The 27956-nt window shown below is 36.9% G+C and overlaps 2 protein-coding genes across 2 annotated transcripts in view; both read right to left on the reverse strand.

Annotated features, from left to right (window-relative positions):
* Nucleotides 1-737: 737 nt before the first annotated feature.
* On the reverse strand, nt 738-2051 carry LOC131155540 (protein LATE FLOWERING). Its single transcript, XM_058108760.1, has one exon. It carries the CDS (start codon nt 1485-1487, stop codon nt 864-866), a length of 624 nt encoding a protein of 207 aa, XP_057964743.1. The 5' UTR covers nt 1488-2051; the 3' UTR covers nt 738-863.
* A 2631-nt stretch (nt 2052-4682) lies between these two features.
* Nucleotides 4683-27956, reverse strand: part of LOC131155541 (sterol 3-beta-glucosyltransferase UGT80A2-like) — a 71531-nt gene continuing 48257 nt past the window's right edge. Inside the window, exons 9-14 of the mRNA XM_058108761.1 lie at nt 26327-26457; nt 25255-25357; nt 24162-24238; nt 23474-23521; nt 23234-23383; nt 4683-5133 (exon numbers count right to left, since the gene is read on the reverse strand). Coding sequence (XP_057964744.1) covers nt 4960-5133; nt 23234-23383; nt 23474-23521; nt 24162-24238; nt 25255-25357; nt 26327-26457 — 683 coding nt within the window. The 3' untranslated portion in view covers nt 4683-4959. The remainder of the gene's footprint in view (nt 5134-23233; nt 23384-23473; nt 23522-24161; nt 24239-25254; nt 25358-26326; nt 26458-27956) is intronic.

A 27956-nucleotide genomic window follows, 5' to 3' on the forward strand; every position in this document is an offset into this window, starting at 1 on the left:
AAGAGGTTAAGGTATCTCATTCTAACACACTTTACTGTTGCATAAAAACCTCTCAATCTCAGCCCTTACTTAGGCATTGGAGAGGTCCCCCGTAGTACACACTGGGTCCTCAAAGTCACTTTTATTTATCTCTTTTCAGGTGGTCTTGATCAAGAATAGATTCGTGAAAATTGTTCAATTTTTGACTACAACAAAATTAGTTCATCAGCCAAACTCAATGATCTTTATTTCTTTGGAAGCACATGGTCCCAACTATAAATACTAGAAAGCTTAACCACTACCCAAGTTCGCAACTATATTCTCCTATGAAACAAAATCGGAGCATGTTTCCTTGTGCAAATTCAAAATCCAAAGGTCATTCTCAAGCTCGATTAGGTAATCAAATTACTAGATCCATCCTTACATCAACAAAATGCCTCCCAAGTTCAAAATTCAAAATTCTAGTTGAATTGAGGCATCATGAACCTTTTTAATTAATTATCCCTATGTAGAACCTTGTCCCAACCCATAGTTTACAGTGAATGTTATTTTAACAGAATAGCATGGAGAATGCATACCATACATCGTTTATCTTCGGTAAAAATAAATCACATAAAAAAAAAACTATAATTAAAAAGCCCCCACTCAGATTAAGCTTTCCAAAAACAAAGGTAAAAACCAAAAGAATAAACCATTTCAGATCTTCATTATTATAAATGATGTAAATGTTAAAACCAAAAGAAGAAAAAAAAAAATGCTAGAACTAGAGAAAAAAATTAAAAAAAAAAAACACAAAATTTAGTCCGCAGGAAAATGTTAGCTAGCGTTCTACGCTATATCCTTCACCCACCACTTCAATTTAATATAAACCTATTTCTACCCATCTATAAATGAAGAGACAGGTCAAGCTTTTGATCTTTATCTCCGTCATCGCGGCCGAGGCTGTTGCCCTTATTCATCATCGCTGATGGATGAGGGCAATCAGAGCCCTCATTAATATTGAAACCGCCGTTGCTTCTTATGCTTCTTTGCCAATTCTTGAAGCTTTGCTCGTACTCTTCACAATGATCATATGGCCTGTTGGCACCAGTGCTTGAGCAACCCCCACTATAGAACATCACATTGTCGAACCTGGGTGCACCGCTGGGTCCGAACCAGTTGGCGAATTGGTGAGTGGCTCCGGGCAGGTGGCCGAGGCTCGCCGCGTGGGCCGTGATGTACACCGAAGGGTTAAAGAGGCCTAAATGATGGCCGGGAGCGAGGAATAGAGGCTGCGTTACCGGAGATGATGGGAAGTGGGCGAATGCGTATTCGGAAGCCCTTTTGGCCTTTCTTGCAGCGTTCCTCTCCTTCTTGTGGGCGTTTTGGTGGCCTCCCAGGGCTTGTGAACTGTAAAACTTTCTTGAACAGAATAAGCAGGGAAACACTCTTGGTGTTGTGTCTTCTTCATTGGTTCCTCCATTTGCCGCTTGCGTCGTCGTTTTGTCAGCCTGATCATCAGCTTCCATGCTGTGTCTGCGTAAAGAAGATCAAAAAGCAAAAGGTTCAAATCTAAAAGAGAAGGAAAACCACTTGAGGAGGAAAGCAATTTACGTAAAAAATAACTGGAAAAACAAAAGATGCGATAGACCTTAATTTATAAATGGAGGAACGGGCTATGAGAAGTAATGGGATGGGGGAAGAGCGCGGTAGATGTAGCAGAATGGCAGAGGAAAGGAACTGTTGGGTGAACCCAATAATAACCCAACTTACTGACGACTGGGGGTACTTTAATTTGGCGTTTGATCTGCACAGAAGATTGGGGAGTAAAGAGAGTAGTTCAGAAGAAAGTTTTTTTGAAGGGTTGGAAAATGTGAAGAGTTTTGTGGTGAGTAGCGTAATTATTAAAGAGAGAGCTGGGGACACAAGACGGGGGTGTCATGGGCTTGGGAACAGAAGAGATAAGAGGGATAAGTGGTGAGTGGGCCGTGTAAGTTCCCTCCAATGCGTCTCTGCATGCTATGGTGAATTAAGACAGTACTGATTGGTGGGAGGACTTGTAAATATTGGAAAATGGAATCTCTCTCTCTCTCTCTCTCTCTCTCTCTGTTTGTGGGGCATTTTTTTTATCGGTTTCATGCATGGATGGGCGCTTGGGTTTCTTTTGCAGGCGGTTTCCTGCTGTAGCTTAGTTTCATTAAATACCTAGTTTGAATAGAATCAACTTTTTGAGGGCAATTAGTAGCACCCATTGAGTTTCTGGCTTTGACACTATTCTCCCTTTTAAGCCGGGGTACTTCCTTCAGCAATGAGGGGCAGTAAGACGTATCAAAATCAAGATGGAGGGCTCTATGTGTCAACGCATGGTAAACATCTAATCTTTCAGAGCAGTCAACCAATTAAGAGTGAGAAGTGTGAGAGAACTAATATGAACTATTAAATGGCATAAGGTTAGGTTAACTAATGAGAGATAGACAGAGAGAGGTTGAAATTTGGAGGAAAAAGAGTGAGGGTGTCAGAGTAGATGGGTGGGCTTTAGACGATCAGGTTCGTGATCCCCAATGGGGCAATGTGAAAGGATTGGGCAACTTAAAAGCCATAAACAGCAGTCCCCCACAGGGCTCTGAACGCTCTCTCTCAATGCAAATGGCTCTCCTGCATTTCCTGTGCTTTAAAAATAAATAGTTATGGGGGCATGCATAAGGGCCACTAGGCTTTCTGCATGTCTCAGCAGCCTGACCTCTCCACCGCCAATTCCATGCAATTTGTCACTTTTCCATCGATTCTTTTGCACTCACTGATACCCCTCCATCAGCTCCTTCCCATCCAAAATAATCTCATGCCCCTCCGATCAGAAAACCAAATGCCTCCGATTCCCTTACCAACCTCCCATATTTTGACCCACATGTTCTCTTACACGTGGCATAAATAACAAAAAACAACCCTTGCTAATTTAAGAGAATGGGGTTATAAGAATTAATTACATTTAAGTTTGGAAGCATGCTTAGAATTAAATTTGGATAAATTTAAATAATATTCAAAATAATTATATTTTAAATTGTATTCAAATATATACAAATCTAAATTAAATATCACTCCAAACATGAGGGCAAGGTGTTCATTATCCTATCCCCAAATAATTGAATTTTGAAGTAGACATAAAATAAGGTATAATTCCATGCATGGTAACCCCTAGCAGAGATCCATATTTTCGAAATCGATTATCAATAGCAAGTGCATCATTGGAAATTATAAATTGTTTAATGAGTGTCAACAGGTAATAAAGCATACAAATGCCTTAGCTGAAGCTCCTAATAAGTAGAAATAGAAGACCTCCCTAAATCTTTTAGAAAAACACTTTTAGCTTTGGGGTGATTTTTAGGCTCTATAACTAAAACCATGTAGATATCTAGGTACTTTAAAAAGGGTTTAATACTGTGTCCTCTTCATTAAAATAATAGCATTTTCTCGTATAATCACGTTAGGTTTAAATTATTAAGCACTACAGTTTTAATAAAAGGAGCATAGTATCCCATTACATACAATTTCAAGAGAGAATTACTTACTTTTTCTTGAAAAAATAAAATCCACCTATGCTTTCTATAATTACAATTGCCAAGAATAAGTTGACTCCATGAAAATGTAGAAAAATATAAAATAATTCCCTTCATCTGATTATTAAAAAAAGTAAATATATAATATATTAATAAATAATTTTTTATATTAGAAATTTAATTTAATTTTTACCAATTTTCATTCATAATTGAATAATGCTCAATAGCATTGGAAAAACAGAGATAAAAACAATGAAAAAATAATAATTTTTGTTCATTTTTTTGGATATATATCTAACAGAATCCTTGGCCCCTAAAAAATTTTTAAAAAAAAAAAAAAAAAAGGAAATAAAAAATTAAAAAATGTACCTCATACGTTCTAAAATTTGTAACCCTGCACTCAAGATCATAAATTCATTAACAGGAAGGACCATGAAACATGCAAATTAATTTCAACTCTTAAAATCATAACTCCACAGCCTAAGCCATGTTATGCAATCTAAATGGGTTCCACTTGAACTTCACGGTTTGACTTCAGACCACCGCCCCCATCCATCCAAGCAAAAAGCGATACACGAGCCACCAGCCCGAATCAAAGAAAACCCTATCAGTATCAGCACGGCAGCAACAAACAACTAGAGGAACCAATTCAGGGAATCATACCTGCAGTGCTTTGCAGAAATGCTGCAGCTTAATCTAATTGGCCAAATAGTAAAAACAATAAATAAATAAACAGTAAGTCTGGGATTGCTCAAATAAATATGGACAGGCTGCAAGTCTTTCCATAATAAGAGATAATGAGTTTAATTTTACGAGAACTACTTCTTTACTAACCAAAGCATACTTACAGGGTGAACATTCAGGGGGTCGAAAGCGCTTATCCGCAGTCTAAAAGTTCCAAGTTACCAGAAAAAGAAATAATAACAGTACCAAGCATATATCATATAATTATACTCTGGAGTATTCGGCACATTTGACAATCCTTGGTCCCCTACTAAAGGCTGTGCTATGTCCAGCTACAATAATTAGTATATGGCATTCACTGTTCTTCATCCATGGAGAATTCATGCTTTTTTAAAATCTTACTACTGGATGCTTTAACTGCAGTAAATGCAATGATGTACCACATTTGTTATAAGGATCCATTCAAGCATTACAAATATCTCAATAAGAAAGATGAAAGGCGTGAAATCAATTAAGATCTCATATAAATACATTGCATATTCTGGGAAAGAAAACCAAAACTGCAAATAACAACTCGTTTTCTGCATCAAAATGATATTGCCAGAAAAAATGAAGACAATAAGGTTATGGAATAAGAGGAGACCTATAACAGGATCCACAAGCAGGCGTACAGAAGTTTGGTTAGTTGAGAACCCCATGTTAATATTATGCTACAGTAATGATGTGACAATAAGATCAACAGGAGCCAACATCCACCCAAGAATTATGAACAACCAAAGCATCTACTTATGGAGAAAAAACTTGGTGTTACTGGTGCTGGTGATGACTCAGGCTCTGACTTCTTGCGAGGTAAATGTTTAAAGAAAGCTTTCACTGCTCCTGCGACCCCATCCTCATTCTGCATGGCATTTGCTAGTTGAACAGCACGCTCCTTCACCTGCATAAATTTTCAAGTTATTTTCTCCATCCTAGAACCCACAATATTTTATCAAACATACAACTCCTTCAGATTCTACAATCAATTTCATAAGTGCAGGAGCATGAGCTTTCAGGGGAATACAATGGTCTAGAACTTCAAATAACTGCGTTCGGCATTTAGGATTTTGCACTTCAATAATAATTCAAGTACATTTCGTGTTCTTGTCTGAAATTTATGTGAAAATATAATCTGAAATATCAACATAGCATCCACTAGAACCTCCAAATGTAGGCAGTCATTGAACAGCCTACACAAAAATCTGAGATCAAGGTAAAACAGTAGCATGTGGCTGCCTCATCTTGAAGAAATGTAATGGCCAAGTCATCACAACCCGCTAGCAGCTCTAGAAATGGATGGGAGACATTCTATGGGTCAATGCCAAGAGTTATCAGCATGCATGTACACAAAGACACACATATACAGAGAGAGAAAGAGAGAGAGAGAGATAGAATGCATGTACAGTACTATTGGACCCTGGTTTTACCAATAGTGCTTGCCAAGTCTCAACCATGTTCATGAGCATTGTCCCTTTGGTCATCCATCATTGAACAATTGAAGTTGCTTGTTCTATCATTGAAGCTGGCATCTGTCCTAGGGTATGAAACATGATAACTGAGTAAACACCCTGGCGTGTCTTACTCTCCTAGGGTGACTGGTAGAGTTATTGGTCCATTTATTCTGATGTATGGGTCCGACATGTGTCATGTCCTGTGGTGGATTCAGATATTTTGTTAATCTTATTGATGATTATTTAAGAATGGCATGGTATCATAGCTTTAACCAAAAGTCAAGTTCAATCCCCCTACCACATCCATTCTTTTAATTAAAATCCAAAATTTCAACCCATGGTATAGTAACTTGTGTTTTCTTCACTCGTCAAGTGTGTCCAGAGGCATGTTAGAGATAATTAAAAACTACTATTGCAGCAATGCCTAAAAGCTTAAGTTCATAAGAATTCAGGTGAATCAGTGGCAAGAGAGGCTGCAATAAAGCAATTCCTTTCCTCTTTCCTCTCCACTTCTCTTAATCCAACAAAATGTAAGGATCACCAAAATGCTCGCCAATGATAATTATTACACTATTACTGCTAATTGACTTGTTGGAATATGACAATTTTGCAAATCAGTGTATGTGGTGGTAATCACACTCAACAGGATTTCACTATAGGTGCAGACATAGTTTAGGATTTTGTTCATTGGATTTTACTTGCAGTATTTATTTTCAGGGATTTGATTATTTGATATATGCCTTTGTTAGATGTTAGGGGTAAAAGCCTATATGACGATTCTATTATGTAATGTTTGGGACAGCCAACAAATTCAAACATTGAGAACCCCAATTGTGTTTTCCCTTTCCTTTTTCACTCACAAATAGGTCCCGCATCAATTGGTATCAGAGCCTCACTTCAACCCACTGATATTCCATAATTGCCGTGTTCCATGATCCCTGCCTTTCCCCCCAACCATTTCTCCCACAGCCACAACCCTAAGATCCAGTCATCAACAACCCAGTCCTTACCCTATAAACCCTAGCCCCATCATCTACACCAGGTACAGCCCATGTCCTAGTCATTTCCCCTGAGAAAATAGCCACAATAATGTTCAACCCAAACCACACCCAAAGTTCAATTTCACCGGAAATAAATAAATAAATAAAAACCAAGGTTGTTGCTTAGAGCAATAGAAAGGAAAAGTAGCAGGAGCTTTTCATTAAAGAAAAAATTATGAAATCAATGAGGCCAGAGTTTGGCAAAAAAAAAATCACCTTTACTCAAAAAGAGGAGAAGAAAAAGAAGCAAGGGACAGGGGCAGGAGGGAATTCCTATTGCTGTCATCAAAGGTCAGTTTCGCCAGAGAAGCAGCAAAACTACATACCAGTGTCCTGCTGGAGAAGAATCCTGGTGAAAGGGTCTGAATCAAAGCATATTGCATTGGCTCTCTACCGATTGCTCGCCTTATTTGGAGCAATTCTTCATGCCATTGACCATCCAATCACTTACCACCAGGACAACCACACCTTATCAGTCCTTTCCCACTCTCCATGCATCTTTTTTCCCATTTAACCTTAAATGAAACCAGACTAAACCCATTCCATAACATCTTAACCGTACTTGAATACTTCACTGCTTCATACACCAGCTCTACCCATTGCCCAAGCCCATTTGTGAGCCAAGCCAAACTCATACTAAGGTAGGACCAACCCAGTTCTTTTGTACTCAGCCCTTCATCCATGTCAATTATTCAAAAAAAAAAGAAAAAAAAAAAGAAAAAAGAATTAGATCAAAGAGCAAAACAACCAAAAAAAATAAATAAAAGGAAAATAACTCCTTTATCAAGCTATCATATACCAGCTCTACCCATTGCCCGAGCCCACTTGTGAGCCAAGCCAAACTCATACTAAGTTAGGACTGACCAGTTCTGTTGTGCTCAGACCTTCATCCATGTTAATTTTTCAAAAAAAAAATCAGATCAAAGAGCAAAGCAACGAAAAAAAAAAAAAATGATCCATCTTCTTTCTGGCCAGCTTCATTCCCTTAATAATAAAAAAAATTTCTCGCTAATGACGCTTGGATCCTTCCCCTTTTCTATAAAACCTAATCTTACCTTTTACCATTTATCTAACCAGTTATAATAAGCTGACCTTCCCTATTCTGTCCTTTTACCTATAAAGCTCTACTTCATTTGCTATTGACTGAAGTCACTCGCCAGTGCTACCCCTTAGCTCACTGGCTTGTACTACTTCTGAGCAAGTTAGCAATTTCATAGAACTTGAATGTTGGATTACAATGGCTCAGCTGTTTGCGAACTTTTTACAAAGAAAATTTTTGGCAAAGTTTATCTGTGCTGGTTTGTTGATGAGCTCATTTGCAACTTCAGCATTTCAAAATTTTGGTAAAGGTATAAGTTCCAAGCCTCAAAATTGTTTTTTAGCATTCTCTTTGGTTGGTAGTTTGTACCCTATTCATCATGCCTCCAATTCTGCTAGCATATTTATGAGTCCAGAGCTGAACTTTTATAGGTGAATTCCTTGTCACCTACTTTGATGATGTTTTGATTTAGAGTTAGCTGAGAGAAGAGAGTTATGTCACCTTCTTGAGGAATTCCTTTTTTTTTTTGGCTAGATAACTTCAAGAGGTATTCACTTAAGAAATGCTCCTTTCTTAATACTCTGTTGTTTTCTTAGGACACAGCTTTGCCCAGGTGTTTCCGCTAATCTTGAGAAGGTCAAAGCAATTTTAGGATGATCAACATCCAAATTCATTTTTTGAGGTAATCATGGCCGATGCCCAAATCCATTTCTGAGGTGACCATGGTTTAGCTACTTTGTATAGAGAGTTCATCAGGAGTTATAGCACCATCATGGCTCCTTTCATTGATTGTATAAAGAAGAGGGATTTCAATGGTCAACTACTGCTACCAGAGCTTTCAATGAGACAAAGCTCAAGATGATTGACCTATCATAACATCAGTCTTCAAGATCACTTGCCATGCATCTGGAATAGGCATTGTGGGAGTGCTAAGTTAGAAAGGTCACCCCATAGTTTATCTACTTCAGCAAGAACTAAGTAATTCTAAGTCGAGGTGTATAACATATGAGAGAATTTAAGCTGTCATGTAGGTGCCTAACCATTGGAGATATTATAAACCTCAGGAATTTGTCATGCATTCTAATCACCTAGCACTTAAGTACCCTCAATCTCAGATGAAGCTTAGTGTTGCGCTACGCAATAAACTAAGGATACTAAGCCACAGTATATCACAACATATGAAAAATATTTCTAAGCTGTCAAGAAAGTGTCTGGGCATTGGAGGTATTATTTGCTACTCAGAAAATTGTCATGTATTCTAATCATAGATACCTTGATGATCTCTCCGGAGATTGAGCATACACCCTCTCACCCCTTGGCTCTCTTATTCTTCGTTAATCATTTTACCCTGCCCTCCATTATGCATGTAAATATTAGCTTCATTTCGAGACTATATTGTTCATAACAACCATTTGTTGGTTCAATTAGGTTGCTCTGAGCATTTCCTGTTGCATAATGGTGTCATTTTAACTTCATTATAAGTACATAATAGATCATATCACTTGTCTGTACTGGCATTGAACATTTTTACATTACATAATTTGCATGATTGCATGATCTTAATCATAGTTTATGCATATGCTCACCACATCATTTTTACCTACATAAGAATAAGTCCATTGATAGATTAAGAATCTATAGCCAGGAGAACATCTTCTTAACAAAATCTGGGATAATCCAGATAAAAAACAAAGACAATGAAGAAAACCAAAAAGCGAAAAAAAAAAAAAAAACGAAACAAAAACCAGCGCAAACTATCAATCCAACAAATATCGCCAATCGTGCTGAATATCCAGAAAGCTCACCCCATTAAAGTTCCCATGACCCACACACCAAAGTGAAGCCATATAATGAATTTTCTCCCAAACCAGCAGAAATGACAACTTCTTCCACGAGAAAATCCGTGCATTCCATCCACAGCCTCCAAAATACTGCAAAGAAATCACATTTCCAGAGTGCTGCCCTTTCCTTTTTCCTACCAGAACCAACAAAAGAAACTACCAAAAAATCCTCCACTGTCTCTGGACAAACCCAAAATTCTAAAACAAAAAAAAAAAGAAAAACAAAAAACAAAGAAACGGAAAAACGAAAAAACAAAAAACAAAAAAATAACAAATAACTAACTTGAAACCCTGCAAACAAAATCGCATTGCATAAAAATATGTGATGCTGATTCTGAACAATTAAAACAAAGCATGCAAAAATCTGAAGAGAGAACCTTCAAAGGTCTTCTACTCTGCAAGAAGTATTGGTATTGATTCTACTAAGCACAACCAGGCAAAGAAAAATCTTGATTCTAGGGGGTAACTTTGGCCTTCCAAATAGATTTTTATAGAGTAAAAGAAGAATCAAAAGTAGTCAAAAATTCACACAGGATTTGCAAGAATATACCCCCAAAGGATTCAAAGAACAGGACCATCTGCTTCCAAAGAGACCCAACAGTTATTCAACAAGACTGACAAAGAAGTTGACTCTTCCATCTTCCTATCATTCAAGACCCATGAAAGTGAAAATCCCATGGAGGTAAAGGACCACCTGGCTCAACAATAAAATAAGAAATGGTCCCATTCTGCCCTGAGCTCAGATAAAAGAGACAAGGAAAAGAGGTGGACAAAACAACATTCCTCAGCCAAAGGCATTTCCAAAAACAGATATTACAACCCCTGTGCAACAGGAATTTAATATGATGGGATAAATCTGAGAGGGAGTCCATGGACTTCTTGAAGAACACCTAGAACCCAAACTAGCATCCCACACATTCTTGTCTAGTCCAAACTTGCTTTTAACAACTCTGCCATAGGGAAGAATCTTCTAGCAGAAACCGCCAAAGCCATTTGCCAGGAGATGTGTGTTTTCAGACACCAAATTTCCCAGAACCCAAACTGACCCCCTGTTCAGACTTACACACCAGTGACACCACCCCCTACCTCACCAAATGATCCCTCAAGCCCCAACCCCAACCATAGGAAATTTCTCATTATTTTCTCAATCCTTCTAGTGACCCCCATAGGAATCTTAAAGATAGAAAATACAGCAGGATACTAGAAAGATAAGCCTGGATAAAAGTAATTCTACTTCAGAGAAAAAAAGGAGCACCCTTCCACCCATGTAAATGTGCAGGCACCCTCTCCACAACTGGGTCCCAAAAACTAACACATCTAAGATTCTTTTCCGCATATATGATTGCAGTTTTGCTTTCAACAGGCTGAGCCTCTCTTTCAGGAAAATTGATTCCATCGCCCAATGATTAGTCTTGTTTGCTGTCTACATTTTCTAAGGCAGTTGTGTTGAATTGGCTAAGCTGATGAACGTCATCCTAAATTTGTGCTGGGAGGATACTCTTGCCCTAACCGTGATATTTCTTATCAATGTAAATTTTCATCATTAACCATTCCTCTATTTTCACATCTTCACTGCATAATACCCACTTTGCTGCATTCTCTTAGCAAAATTTAGTTTCATTTATTTAGCTTCAACATTATCACATTTTACTACTAGACTTGGGTTCATTCCGTTTGACTTCAAGGCTTCATATTGGGATTGAAGTAGTATTCATCCCAATCACATGGATCTTATCATAATGGTCATTATCCACCATCCTAAAAATAACTCCAACCCATCCAGTGTATCCTTACCCCGGCCTAGTAACTACATAGAAACAAATGCAATTCCAGCCTATGGGTATGATCCAAGATGAGGCCAAGGAGGAGAATTTGCACCTCCTTTATCTCTTGAACCTCCTAGACTTTCACCACCTCTGGATTTTTAGGAGGAATAGAGGAATATTACGAATTTGGGCTCATCTAGTATCTGCTTTCGTATGGATGGGAAGATTATGCCCAATCTCACACTCAAATTGATAACAAAAATGAAGACTACCTCCACATCATTCTTTATGGTGGTGAGACACACCACCCACATCAGCCAATGCAGAACGAGTGTAAGATGTATGCGATAAATATAGACACTTTTTTCTCCTTGTTTCATGTCTCATATTTATTACTTGACAATATTAATTTTCTTTCCAAATTTTTTAATCATTAAAGTAGTGAAAAGTAGAGCAAATATCTTTTCCTCTTTGCCAAAAAATGGACTAAAATTTATATAAAAATTATTTTCACAACTAAAATGTGTTTGTAAGCCAAATGAACATGCTAGGAATATATTATGAATCATATTTTAGAATATTACATGCTTATTCTTCAATTTGCACATAGCTGTGCTTCCTTGAAAAAATTTCACGGCTACTACAACCGCTTCCCACCACTTAATATGTCTGCTATTCCTGCTTCCCATGACTCTGGCAACAGCATTATAAAACCATGTCCCCCACCTTGGGAGCAATGATGGGAATCATGCCTAATAGGATTTTTGCTTCTACCATAACACAGAAGTAATTTAGGCTTTCATCTACCAGATTTTATCCCACAGCTTTTGACTTTTATGGTTTTCATATTGTTTGTCCGGATTTTTGAGGAAAAATTTACACCAAGGTTCTATCATGGAATATTTTGGACAAATTGCAATATTGAGCATTGAGAACCCTAATTGTGTTTTCCATTCCTTTAATATTTCTTTATTTCATTCAATTTTCTTTTACTTTCCTTGATTTTCCTTCACAGTCTCTCTTGATAATTGGTCCTGTACCTAGTTTGGACTATGGAGACATAAAAAGCCTTACAGAAAACATGGGCGGTAGAATGGTTTATGTTTTTAGGATTTGATTACATGACTACTCATATTTCCTTCATTGTTTTAATTCTGCATCCATAGTCCCATATATCTATACACTACATTATGCACAAAAGTAAGAATAATGTAAATCATTTTGTGAATAAAAATATCCTTTTCCATTGGACGTAAGACCAAACATTCCTAAAAGAAGTAAATTTGTATACTATATATAGAAATATTAATAGAGGAAACCATTTTTTGGATAAAAATATCCTTACCTTTTAAGAGAGAAATAAAAAATTCATAAACAATAGTAATTCAATCAAATTAGATAAAATTATACTTAGAATATGTAGGAGTTAATGTCTGAACCTAAGAGAAAAAAGTTCCATTTGGTTAAAAATTAAATAATAATAATAATAATAGATAACATACATATAAGTCTATCTATATTGACACTATAAAAATATAAGTACCAATAGCCTTTTGTGACAAAAATACACATATTTAAAAATAAGACAAAACATTACTAAAAAGAAAGTAAATTCAACCAAATTAGATAAAATTACTTTATAAAATATATTTTAGATAATGTTTGGACCTAAAAGAAACTACTAAAAACAAAATAAAGTAGTATATATGTTTTTTGCATAACAAGAAAAGATGATTTCAGCAAAGGAAGAATGTACAAAAAGGAGAATAAGAAATCCTCCTAAACAAAACATTAAGAAAAATGAAAAACAAAGGAAGAAACATGAATCAAACCCACAAAGACAACCAACCCATTGGATGTCAGAGAATCTCACTCCTTTAAAGCACCCAGAACCAACACACGAGAGCAAAGCTAAGTAAGAAAAATGAAAAACAAAGGAAGAAACATCAATCAAACCCACAAAGACAACCAATTCCGTTGGTTGTCAGAGAATCTCACTCCTTTAAAGCACCCAGAACCAACACACGAGAGCAAAGCTAAGTATGAATCTTGTCCTGCAGCAAAGAAATATTTAGCTTCTTCCTATAAATAAACGCACATTATTCCAACCATAAACCCCACAGCGCTGCCAACAAATGCACATCTCCATAATGCTACATCATTCTTGTTTCTACTAAAACCAGAAAAAAGAGATGACCAACAAATTCTCCACCATATCAGCACAACCCAACTTTCACTCAATAAACCAAAAGGTTTGTTCCATGTGTCCAAGCAAAATCACCATGCATAAACAAATGAGGAACTGTTTCTGAACTGTTAAAGCATAAAAAGCACATGGAAAGTGCCCTCAAAGATCTCCTAGTGTGCAACATATTGTTGGTGTTACCTATATAAGCAAAACAGAAGCCTCAACTTTGGGGGAACCTTGACCTTCCAAATTATTTCGTGGAGCGAAAAAGAGAAAATAGAACCATCAAAAGATCGAAAAAATATTAGCAAGAATAAACCCCTGAAGAATCCAAAACCAAGAACACTATCCACTCCAAAGGAGACGAGAATTATCCCAAATCATCAATAAAGAATAAAGCTCCTCCACCTCCATATCATTAAGAGATCAATGGAAGTGGAAATCTCAAGAAGGTATAGGGCCATCCAAAACTAAAAAAGAAGAAATAACAGCATCATGCCTCAAATTCAAAAAGTAAAGGCATGCAAAAGAAATCGACAAAGCAACATTACCCACCCAGATATTTTCCCAAAAGCGAATTTGAGAACCCACACCCAAAAGAACATGAGGAATGAAAAGGGGAAAATCAGAGAAATAGACCCCATGGACTCGCCCAGGAACATCTAGATCCTAAGTTAGCATCCCATCTGTTTACATGCAATCCAAACTTACTTTTAATGACTCTATGCCAAAGAGAGGTATCCTCTAAAGGGGCATTTGGTTTACGCCTTTACGGAATCAAAAGTATTCCCATGGAATGACGAGAATCTCATTCCTAGGAATGGGATGTCTGCCTCAGCGGAATATTTTTGTTTGGTTCACGTCAATATTTGGTTTAACGAAATCAAATTTCAAGAAGATGACTATTATACTCTTGACATGTGTACAACCAATATATAAAAAACAATTATATTTTAAACACCAAAACCTACCCAGAATACATAATTAAATCCATGTCCTAAAATTCTCAAAAAACATAAATTAAAACTATTCAACACTTAAATAATAAATTAACTGAAATAATTGATGGTAATATGGTGTTTAAACATTAACCATCATATTATATTATTTTAACACAATAATAATATTGCTTTCATTATATAAACAATTAACTTGTTAAAATAAAATAATAGTGTAATAATACTATATTTTAAAGGCATTGCTGTCCAACCTACCAAAATAGTGACGGCAATTTGAGCAGAAAAGTAGGAATCCCATGGGAATGGGGTTCCCATGGAACTTGCACATGGGGGAGGAGGGAAGATGCCCACCACATAGGTTTCCAATGCCCAATCAAATGCAGGAATAAGATGTCATGGGCATCACATTCACAAGAATGTTGAAAGACATTGTGAACCAAACACCCTCCTAAGGGGAACAACTAAAGCAATTTAGCCAAGAAAGCAACATTTTCAGACACCAACTTTCCAAGACCCAAATCCCACGCCATTTTAGACCTACACACCACATTGCAAATTAATCAAATGATCCCTCTTCACCATGACACCACCAAAGAAAATCTCTCATAATTTTCTCCAACATATTAGCAATACCCACCATAATCCTAAAGATAGACAAGTAATACAGAAGGATACAAGCAAAACAAGCCTCAATAAGTGTAATGCAACCCCCTAATGAAAATATCGCCCCTTTCCACTCATCTAAAGGCTTAGACACCCTTTCCATCATTGGTTTCCAAAAGCGCCACACCCCCCCGCCCCCAAAAAAAAAAACTTAGAATTGCAACCCAAAGGCACCCCTAAATAAGGCAAGAGCCAATACAAAATACTAAAACCCATTAATGAGGCCAACTCCTGAGATATAGTAGCACCAAATTAATAGCAGCAACACCACTCTTGTCAAAGTTAATTTTAAGCCTAGAAACTCACTCAAAAAATATGAAGGCTCAAAATATTCGAAAAAGGTATGTGATCACCTAAAAAGAACACAGTATCATTGGCAAATTGAAGATAAGAAACAACCACCCCTTTCTCCCCACTTGTAAACCGTTTATCCGTTACCCTATTGAGCATTCTACTCAAAACATCAACCACAAACACAAACAAAAATGGGGAGAGCAAATCCCCTTGTCTCACACCTCTTGATGCACTAAACCAAGATTTAGGTTCACCATTCACTAAAACAGGTTAGAAAACATTGGACATGCAACCCCTCATCCGAGAACGCCACTTCTCCCTGAACCCCTCTCCCCTTTCTAACAAAAATCTTCTCCATGAAATTCCAAGTAAGCCTACCATAGGCCTTTTCAAAGTCCAATTTTAAAACCCCCTTCTTTCTCGTCCAAACATCCTCCACTATATAGCATACAAAATCTGCCTACACCAGACAAACACACTTTAAAACTTAGAAATAGTATTATCAAGCACAACAATCAATCGATTAGCTAGCACTATAGAAATTATATTCTAAGCTACTAGGTCTAGAATTAGCGATCATAGTAGATCTACTCTTTTTAGGCACCAAAGTGATGAAGGTGGAATTCATGTTCTTACTCGAAATTCCTTCCAATAAAATTCATTAAAAACCTTTAGAAATATCCGTTAATTAAATCCCGACAATCTTGCAAAAAGGCCATGTTAAACCCTTTTGGACCCAAAGCCTTATACATATCCATCTCAAACATAGTAACCCTCACTCTATCCTCCTCAAAAGGTCTTTCTAACCCAGGAATTTGATGCATACAAACGGGATCCCAATCTAACCCCTCAATCATAGACCTACAAGCATCCTTTTTAGTATAGAGATCAAAGAAAAACCAGTTATCTTAGAAGCAATCAAACAAGGATCCAAAGTAACCTCACCTATACCCAAATCAAATTCTCTAATCAAGTTCTTTCTCATCTTTCCATTGGCTAACTCATGAAAAATTTTTGAATTACAATCACCTTCTTTAACGCATTTAAATTTAGTATTTTGTCTCCAACTTCTCGCTTCCTTAAAAATCAAATCCTTCATCTAATTCTTCAAAGAAACCGGATAACCTTGTCGCTCTCTAAAAGACTATCATCTTCAACTTTTATATCTAGGTAATCCAACTCACTGAAAATGGTAGACTTTATGATCCTAATATCACCAAACACCACCCTATCCTACATTTTCAAAGTCTCTTAAAGACACTTAAGCTTCCTTATAAACCTCTACCTTTCCAACCCCTCTCCAAATCCTCACCCCAAGAATCTCTAACCAAACACCAAAAATAATCATGATCCAACCAAATATTCTCAAAACGAAAAGGAGTAGGGCCCCAAGTAACCTTGCTAGACTCCAATAAGAAGCAAAAACAATCAAACACAGGTCTAGATAAAAGAGTTTGGGAGACGCTCGAAACTCATCCTCCTACTGACTACAAAACAAAAACATGTCTAGCCGATTAGCAACAGACCTTGCACCACCAATTGACCAAGAGAAAAGTGTGTTACATACAGGAAGCTCTCTTAAGCCACAATCCCTAATGAACCTATCAAAATTCTGCATGCTTGAAGTAACCCTCCCAGCCCCTTTTTTCCTTAGGAAACCTGACTATGTTGAAGTCACCAACCACAATCCACCTAGGGGACAAAAGCTAAAATCAACATATATCTCGTTTCAAAAAGAAGTTCCTTAGGATCTAAAAGGCCCATAAGCCGAAGAGACCCATGAATGACCCCAACCTTTCACATCTACCAAGATCGAAAGGAAGAAAAAACCAACACTATCAACTTTGGAAATGGAACAAGTACCCACACAATAAAAATGCCCCCAGCCCAACTCCAAGAAGAAGAAATACCCAATCCTAACATCTCCCCTCCCAAATGCTCCTCACAGCCCACACCGCCCCCCCCCCCCCCCCCCAAAAAAAAAAAAACTGCACTGTCAAGCATTAACACACTCAAGCTTAGTTTCCTGAATAAACACAATATCAAGAGAATGCCTAAAAAAAATACTTCCCTAATCAAACCCCTCTTCCTAAAATCCCCTAAACCCCTAAATTCTAACTACTGAGCTTCATTTTTTTTTTTTTTAGATCATAAAAGAGGTATATTAGATTAAGAAAGAGAAGTAACAACCTAAGGAAACAAAAGGTCCACCTGAAAAAATAAAAAAAAAACAGAAATAAAACAAAAAAAAATAATAATAAAGATGAAAATTTAAAAAAAAAACAAAACATACTCCTATCCAAGAAAACCCCTTTTCAATCCCTTTCTGTCATAATTTACCAAACACTTTAAATTTGCAAGCTCCTCTGACCCTTCTTCGCCTTATACTTAACCCCATCAAAGCGCACTTCAATTCCACCAGCATCATACATTTTTAAATCCAATTTATCCATTATATCTTGAGCTTCTAAGTTCTTCCTAGAAATCACCTACACTGGTGTAGGTAAAATTCCATCATTGCACAGCTGTTTATTATCCAAATCATTGTTCTCAAAATAGGAACCCCCTCCCAACTTTCAATTGGGGCAGGATGTACATATGATAGATCCCCGAGAACATCACAGGAATCAGAAACATAACCATATTGTTCCTGAATAGCATGCAACAGCAAGCCACCACCACAGTCAAACTCGGTGATATCATCACTATTGTTATCTGAACAATCTCCCCATTTCTTAGCCTCCTTTCCTTTGCTAACTCCATCGCTTGGTGTATCCTCATCTTTGCAGGTGTATCTTCCACAATGCTCAACTCTCCATCAAAATCTCACCTTATAGTTTTTGGCTTTATCTCATTGGAATGCTCTCTTTCTGCTTGATATAATTTCTTCATTTCCACACCCATCATTGCAGCCTTTCGACAAGCGTACACTTTAGGAGCCTCAGATTTTTCAAAATTAAATCCTGAGACACCAGATTTCCTACCCAATCCAGCTTCTTCTTTTTTATAAATCCTGTCTACAACAGCCTCTAATCCCTTTTGATTTCCTACTTCCATTGCCTGCTCTTTGATGTTACTGGAACACCCCTCCTGATGCCTGCCAAGGATGTTATTTGAAGAAGAACGCAGCTTAGGATTATTATATTGTATCTTTTTCGAAAATAACCGCTGATCATCTTACTTCTGCTTTGAAAATCTCTGACCACCCATAGACTCCCCAGATTTGAGCTGGAGGACTTCCTTTTGGTTTGGGACCTGTAAGATCTTATGGGCCTGCTCTTGACCTGTCTCAATTTTATCTCTGCCCATGCCCAATGTTAAATCATAAAACTGCTCTTGGGCCTCCTTCATCAGTAGGCCCAGCAAAGAGTTTAAAAGAGGCTTATTATTCTCTAACAGCCAACCCAAATCTATGTTAATAGTCAGACCAAGCTCAGCCGCTCAATCTTTGTCAAACCCATCACCCCTGCAGGAAACCCTAGCCGCCTCTGATCTCAGCTGCTCAGCCGGAAGAGATACCCTTTCCGGTGTCGATTGGTCATGCAAAGCTGATGAAGTGAACTCCTCATTCATTCTTCCCCTGCAGCAAGTGCAGACCCCCTCATCACGCTCTTAGTAATCAAGTGAATTCCATCATCACTTGCAGCACTGCCTGAGACAATTTGACTCCATGAATGATTATAATTTCTCATCATCTGTTTTATTAGATCCAGACCAACAAGAACTATCCAAAGCAATGAACGCTTCCCTGGATTGAGACCATCCATCCCCTTTCAGCCCTTCAGGAACAAAAATGGAATACCTTTTGCCCCTCCATCCATGCCCTATTCCCCTACCCTAGTCGCATGAATCCCCATCCAATAATTGACATACCCCACTCGGACCCTTCGAAAACCCTTGCACAACCTACCGTCATGAGACAAGAATCCCAGAGAAGACCATGAAGTCGCAACTGAAGAGAGACATACCCACCGACTGCACTTAAGGTTCTTCTTAAAGACAAACAGAGCTCCAACCTTCCCTATCTTATCCAATCTCAGAATGAAGGACTTCCCTTCGATCTGTATTGAACCCACCATCAGTTCGTACTGTCACCATGATTTCGAGCACCAGCGAGCTTTCCACGTTTGTAAAATGGTCATCACCAACCTGAGCATCCTTAGAGATCTTCTTAGGACTACTTCCCTCAGATTGCTGCTTCTCATGCCAAAAGACATCTTCAGCCTTCAAAAAATCAATTTAAAAAGCGCAATTTGGAAGATTGGACAGATTATCCTCCCCTTCAAATCATGCTCTGCTGTCAACTAGTCTACCAACAAACCTTTATCAGAATCACACACACTGCCCATATCATCTTCTACCCCAAAGGACGAGCTTTCATCTGACTCAAAATCAACATGAGACCACGAGACATCCCGTAAAGCATACATCAACGACAAGAAAGAACAAACAGAGATATTATTTCCCGTCGAAACATTTTCAAGATCCCTCACCAACCGGTTACTAGATCCTTCTCTAAAGGAGATAACTTCCAGCTATTGTGTGGTCATTATCAATTGGCCTCTCAATTGCTGACATTTTGTATTATGCAGAACTCCCCACTGAAGTCTATCTGACCTCTACTCTTTGCCAGCAGCATCCCCATCTTCATTCAATTGAAGCCCGACATTATTAAACCCAGCTTTCTTAGCTGGGCCCAAAACTCCAGCTAAAACTCCAATGGTAGGCTTAGAAATCCTTTTCTTCTCAACCAATTTAAAAACATTCCTCTTTTTAATTAGTCCATGGCCCATTAGGTGAAGGCCAAACATTTATATTTTAAAAATGATTTCTACCATCAAATTGCGTAAGAGCAGGAAACAAGTTTAGAAGATTCCTCAAATCTTTGCCATTCCCAACAGCAGACCTCGAGGACAAGGCACAACCCTTTTGCCTGAAAATTTCTGAGAACATCAGCGAAGGAGAAGCCTAGCGAGAGCCTCAGAAAGGTGCTCACCATTTCACCATGTGATTTGAATCTCTTTTTATTAGTGGAACCGCAATTGATACAACGAAGCCAAGAGTTCACTGTTTGTATTGTCCCTGCCAATCGTAAAATCCTCCAAAGCAAGAAAGGACTGCCATCCTAAAGCCTTCGCTCCCTCAGGGCTCAGGCATGCCAACAACCTGAGACTTTCTTAGATCATTGAACTTCCCCAGACACAAAATTCCACCCTTCCACTGGACGGAATTTTCAGGTTAAGGGCTCCTCCAGCTAAACAAATCCTCAAGAAGTCTCCTGGATCCCTCCTCTTTCAAAGCACAGTGAACCCATCTTCCTTAGAACCCACACAAGTTCATCATTCCTCAACATAAGGAATGACTAATGCTACTCCGCATATTGCAAGATACGAAAGGCGACATTATCTAGATGATCCAAATTAAAGGTATAATGAATACCAATCAAGCAACTTCTCAAACACACCGGAAAGAAAAAACTTGTCTAAGAAGGTGGTGAGAGGTGGAACAAGAGAGAAATTGAAAGAGAGGGATGAGCGACAAGATAAGAGGAGAAAGCAATATATATGCATATCACATATAAAAGTATGAATAGTGCAAATCATTTTATAGACAAGAATATTATCTTTTAAAAGTAAGAGAAAGCATTTCTAAAAAAAACTAAATTAAATAAAAATTAGAACTTAAATTCAAAATTTTATTTTAAATAAGTTGAGGTTCTAACTTAAAAAAATCTATTTGATTATAAAATAAAATAAATTTACTGGTATTATATATACTAAATAAAAGATATATGACAAAATGATACATGTTGATTTGTCTAACATCTTCTACAATTATTGTGAAGTGTTCAAAATCATTTAGATAGATAAAAATATAAATCCTAACAGAAAAATTTTAGAAATAATATTATAGACCTATAAGTACCAGCCCTCCAAATAATAAATTTTTAATTTATTTAAAATTAAAAAAAAAAGTAACAAAAAATAACAATTATAAATAACTTAGGTACCAAATCACAATTTAGAAATTGCAATAAATTTATTGATGTTCTCATTTTAAGAAATTGTTTGTTGATATTTATTACAAAATAAAAAAGAATAAAAAAAAAGCATATGTATTTATAATTTTTTTATTATTATAATGTTATATAAATATTAAAATTTAAAACAATTTAATTAGAATATTAATTCTTGTCATATCATTCCCTATATTTTTAAGATTTTGTGTCCTTGAACCTACATGCAAGGACATAAATTTCAGATGAAACATCCAAATTTCAAGTCTTGGAGGGTGTCTAATGGAAACTCACTACCAGATTTACATTTGAAAATTTTCACCTGAAATTTCTGAATTTCAGTAAATTTCAACTGAATTTCCAAAATTTTAGTGAATTCTTCACCATAGCTCAAAAATTTTGATGAAAAATGAAAATAAATAAATATATTTTGATGCCCTAAACCAAGCATAACATATCACTTCATCTTCTTCCTCTTCCTCAAAACTCCAAAGAAACCATAGCAAGCACAGCAGCCCCTTGCTCTCTTCAAGCTTGAGTTGATTCTTCAAGCTTCAAGTACTACAGCTCCTTGCTCTCTGTCTCTCACACAGTTGCTGCAAGTAGCGAACAAGAAGAAGGGCATTGTTGTAGGCTAGAAGCTCACAGCCTCCCTTGCACGCAATCTCTGGACTCTTGTGTTCTGTCCTTACCTCCTCATGTTGTTGTCCAACAGTCCAGCACTAGATTAAAATCAACCCCCTCCCCATCTTTGCTCTTTTACCCATTCCAAAATCCCAAATTCCCAATTACCCCTTCAGTTACCTTTTCCCCACATATATAAACAGTAACTTCTTAGTGATTAGTTATGAACTTAAACGTTTATAACAATTACCCCTTATGTAAATTAGTACCAATCACCCCTTATTATTATTATTATTATTGAAATGCCGTGTACCCCTTGTTTTACTGCTTTATTCTTCCCAATTCCAGTTACGCTTTACCCAAAAACCAAATAAACACATACCCAACTATGGCTTTGTTCTTGTTGCTGTTGTTGTTGTAAGAAAACACCTAAGTGTTTCTTTTTTAAAAAGGAAATCTCATAGGAAATTTCCATGAATTGAGACCATCAAAATTTCCATCAAAGTCAAAATTTAAGTCCTTGCCTACATGGTTATCATAATAGGTCTCATATTTATGGTTGTATTATATAGTTTTAAACAAAATATAAATTTTTATAAATTATTTTGGACATTCATACTTTGATATTTGTAAACTAAATTATGACAACATAATTTCTAATTTATTTTAAAAATATATCTACACCATATTAAGATTTGTTAAAGTATTTTAAACAATATTACTCACATGTAATCACATGCAGTGCATGTGAAAATGTGACATATTTAATAGAAAAAGATAAACCTAAGAATTCTATTGTGTAAAATATTAGGAGTCATGTTCAACACCTTAATTGCTTGTTGAAGGACTACACTAGCATATTTTATGCAGATCATAGCTACTGGGATGTTTCTCACAATGTATTCTAGTTCTCGCCACCTCCAGAGACCTAAGGCTGGGTTGTTGTTTCAGAAAGCTAACATAAATTTTTGCATGTTGATTCTGGCCAAGCCATTTTTGCCTGTTGATTCTGGCCACATCATTGAAAAAAGGCAGGCTCTCTTGCACATAGTTTTAGGCTTTCAGCTGAAAAAATAAACCTGAATTATGAAATCCAAATGTTCAGAGAATTCATAATTACCTCAGGATCCAACATAAAATTTATTGCATCAACCAATTTGGGAAGTGAAAACTCCTCGACTGGAATGGGTGCAGGACCAACTCCTCTGGCATGTACTCGCTCTCCCCAAAAAGGTTGGTCACCAAAGAAAGGCACAATGGTTGTTGGGCACTATATTGCAATAGCGGTTTAGATAAACAACATCAGATCCCAACTTACATGGAACAGAATTACTGAAAGAATAGACCATGAAGTCATTACCGCAGCTTTCAGGCCGGCAGCCGTTGTTCCAGCACCTCCGTGATGCACCTGAAAGGCAAAGTAAAATGCAATAAGACTGGCCTTCAATATCTGGAAAGTGGAAAGAGACCATAATAGAGATCCAACAAGGGGAGTATTGGTCCTACAACATGATAAATTCAGGCTATGCTGCTCAGTGACATAACAAACCATGGATCCTCATAGTGTCAAATCAATTCATCCATAATTGAAGCAAAAGTATGGTGTAAACCCGTGCAGCCCTTTAGTAATGCTCAATTTACTCCCCCGCTAATTATACTGAGATATTAAATTTCAATTTCAACCCAAATTTCATTGCGTCAAAATTACAGAAAATTATATTTGAATTTTGATTTCAATTTTAATTAACTTGCTTTAATTTGTATCCATCCTAGAACTAAATTTCATAGTTCTCTTACACTGATCTGTTTTAATTTTTCTCTTAAATTTTTTAATGCATACATTGAATATCAAAATTCTTAGCAAGTGCTGAAATAGTCAAGCTTTACAGCCAAGAGTGATCTGAAGGTTGCAATCAATGCATTAAGTACTGATTATAGACCAGAATTATATGAAAAGCACAAATGACAAATAAATGACAAACAATTTGCTACAGATACACCACATTTGCAATAAACATCAAAGTGAAAATCTAAAAATAAAGCCTTACCACAGCTTTGCATTGCAAAAATAGCCAGTCATGAGGGCAATTGTCCAACAAGTATACAAAATCCTTCGGTTCTGGCACTATTAAGAAACAAAGTTTACTTAAACATATCATGTTAAACTCAAAAATGGTGTGTGTGTGTGTGTGTGTGTGTGTGTGTATGCACGTGCACTCGGGTGCATGTGCATGTGTCTGACTCTGAGTTTGGTGCATGCATGTGCGTGTGTGCATGACTGTGCGTGTGTGTGTGTGTGTGTAGAGATACACACTGACATACAATAATGATCCACTAATACCCAAGGGAGCATTTGGCTCAAGTTATCTTAAATGCCGTCCTGGAATCACTTTCCCGGAAATCTTACTGTAAACTATTTTTTAATAGAAATAATCATAAATATATATTAATAAATAATAGCAATAATAACTACTACAACAACAAAAACAATAATTATTTAACCTTAATAATGAAAAGAAATAATAATAACAATAATCATATTGAAAATTAATGATAATTAGAATATTTAAAATCAATAATAATAATTTATAGGTATTGAATACCCATGTAAAGGGAGCATCTTGCATCCCCAGGGAATCTGAGACACCTGCCACAGATTCCCATGAGTTTTCAATGATGGGTATCCAACATTCCAACATCACCTTCCTAGGAATGCAGACTTAACCATGCTATGAAATTTGCTAACATCTTTTTATTTTGGGGATAGTGTAGCATTAAAAACAATAATCTTTAGACTGAAAATTCATCTTAATCCTAATTTAGCAATTAAATCTGGACTCGATCCAATATTGCATGGACCTCCCAATACCATCAAAATTTACTTCTATTTTAAGTGTTTCTAAGTTTGATCGCATCAATCAAGCCCCATCCAATGTTCGATGGGGCACACATTCAACTAAGAAGTGTGAAAAAGGAAGCTTCAATTCAACTACCAAAAATTATTTTTTTGTGGCCGCGCGTGAATCCTACAAAAGGGATTCACAGAAGTTGATGACACCTAGGTGTTAGTACGGCATTACTGCATGCGCAAGAAAGAAATGAGTCTAGGCAACAGAAGATACAACTAGAAAAGGAACTTACAATTACCAAGGCCACCCCAGCCCTTGTTAATTATGCCCCTCTGCCCCGTAATTTGCAGTGCTTCCACAATTATTTGGGTCATTTTCTCCGGCTCTTGAACAGGCTGATATAATGAGAGAGAGAGAGAGAGAGAGAGAGAGAGAGAGAGAGAGGGAGAGAATAGAAACTTGAAATGAAAACCATAATTCACAAGGGAAGAGAATCGAGAGATGCTGCAGTTCAGAAACGGAATATACATTCACAACTGACAAAAAAATATTAAAATATTACACTGGAAAATTTTAAATTTATGGCAGCTCTATTAAAAAATTTCTTCCTTGTTTTTCCAAAATGTGATTCTAGAATATGATGCATCAGGGTTTATAAATATTTGAAAACAGAGGCAATATTTTGAGCACATAACATACATGAACAAAACTCATTTAATCCAAAAATTTTCATATAAACTCTAGATCTAAAATTTTCATTCATTTGCATCTATCTTTTATTTTATTTTATTTTTGTGGAAGATGTTAATTAAGGCCTTAAGGGAGTAGCTTAGAAGTCCACATCCTTGATTTTATTTTACTGTTTTTGTTTTCTTTTTTTTACCTCTCTTTGGGTGAGCAAGATTGGAGCATGGGGGTGATGCCTATGTACCCATAAAAAGGTGATACATCCTGAAACATTATTTACTATAACCTGATCAAAGAACATCAGTTGACTCTAAATATCTTCAAGTAACATCCATAGGCACCATGCGCCTAAACTTTTCCTTGCACAGGATGAATGATAATTTTCCTTAAGGGATCTCTTTGGAAATGCCCAAGTAATGGTGCAGTTCAAGATTCCTTTACCAAATTAAAATATTTGGCTAAAATTTAGTGCCTTTTGTAAGTCAATATAGTACCACAAAAAACCATTTAGTTATACATTATAGTATAATAGAGGACATCAATAGCACAACAGGTCAAAAGACTTAAAAACACAGATAAAATTGGGGAAAAATAGTCAGCTTCAAAAGATAGAAGATCTTACCTTCATAGAAAAAAAAATATTAAAAATTAAAAATAGAACTATATAAGAAACTCACAAGGCTACCAAATCCAATATAGATAGGCTTTGTACCAGCTTCAAGCCATTTAACAAGTGCTTGAGGAGGCTCATAATTTGAGGCAAGATCAAGGAAGCAAAACCCAACCACATCAACCTTAGGACCCCAATCTGCACCAAACAATAAAATGTAAATGCCAAATCAACATACTCTTAGTAATAATCCCACCTGCTCATTTGGAAAATAAAAAACTCATACAAAGCAAGAACGATGCAAATAGACTGTTTGCAAAATGTTAGTCACATGTCTTTTTGTAGGAGGCGTATTTTTATCTCATGAAATATTTAATCATTTATATTATAGAACTCATAAAACAATGTGCAGCTGTGGCTGGCCTGGTTGTGTATTCTCCCTCCAGCTGAAGCCTTCTTTCCCTTCTTCAGGTATTTCCTCTCCTTCAAGTCGTTTATTTTCTTCTTTCATGTCATGTATTCCTTCAGCTGCCCTGGTTGTGTATCCTCTCTTCTTCATGTCACGTATTTTCTTCTTTCTTCTTTCTCCTTCTGCTTTGCTTTCTCCTTTTATTCTCCTCTTCTCTGTTTACTCTCTCTCTTCATAATCTCTCTCTATAATCTGTCTATTTCTCTCTCTCTTCTCTTTCCCCATTAGCTGTCCCACATCAATTGGTACAGCATACTCCGTTCCAGCCACAAATCCCTGTGTTGCCACCACTACAGTAGCCCCTTATGGTCCATCCCAGGTCATTGCATCCACCAGTTCAAGCCCCTTCAATCCAAAACTCTAACCTTTTCCCCTTCAGCAACCCCCCCCCCCCCCCAAAAAAAAACAAAACCCTAACCTTTCCCCTTTCAACAAATCCCCTAAATCTGTAGAGTTGTTTGATTTATAAAATGAAAAGAACAAAAATAAAAAAATAAAATAAAACTGCTGCTGCTGCTGCAAAGACCAGAGAATAAGCAAGACACGGCAGGAAAAACAAAAGGGAAAATAGTTGCTTTCAGTTTTGAACTTTACGCAAGGCTCTGGAAAGACCAAAACAAACAAACAAACAAACAAACAAACAAAATAAAACAAAAAGGACTGCTATTGCTGCTTCAAAGTCACACCAGACAGGCAGTTTCATCACAGTAATCTTCCTTCACCAGATCCTTGGCCGGAACTCCAGTCTGTCATAACTCATTAGCACCATCAAATCTGTCTAGTGTCAACAACCATCGTCAAAGCTCATCACCTCACTTAAAATCCTTTCCACATGCAAAACCCTCGTCCATTCAATCATCATCAGAAGCCCCTTTTCCCCATCGCAAGCTGACATCATCGAAATACGTATTTGTAAGCCCTCATCCAGGTGCATATTTGTAAGCTCCAGCAGCACAACCAAGCTGGTGTGACCAGAGAGAAGACATATTGCTGGCTTCCTTAAGATATTTTGAACAGCAACAGAAAATACTGAATCTAAACTGAATCAGATCACAATAACCTGAGGCTTTCCCAGGAAATATTGAGGAATACTGAAGAGAAACTGAATGTGATCACTGATCACTATAAATTAAGGATTTGCAGCAAGATATTCAGAATATCAACAAGAAATAGATCCTGCCAGTACCAGTTCCGTATTAAGAAGAGAAGTTATTTCCATGAGCAGTCG

This window comes from Malania oleifera, chromosome 5 (assembly GCF_029873635.1).
Source record: "Malania oleifera isolate guangnan ecotype guangnan chromosome 5, ASM2987363v1, whole genome shotgun sequence".
In the NCBI taxonomy this organism is placed as follows: Eukaryota; Viridiplantae; Streptophyta; class Magnoliopsida; order Santalales; family Ximeniaceae; genus Malania; species Malania oleifera.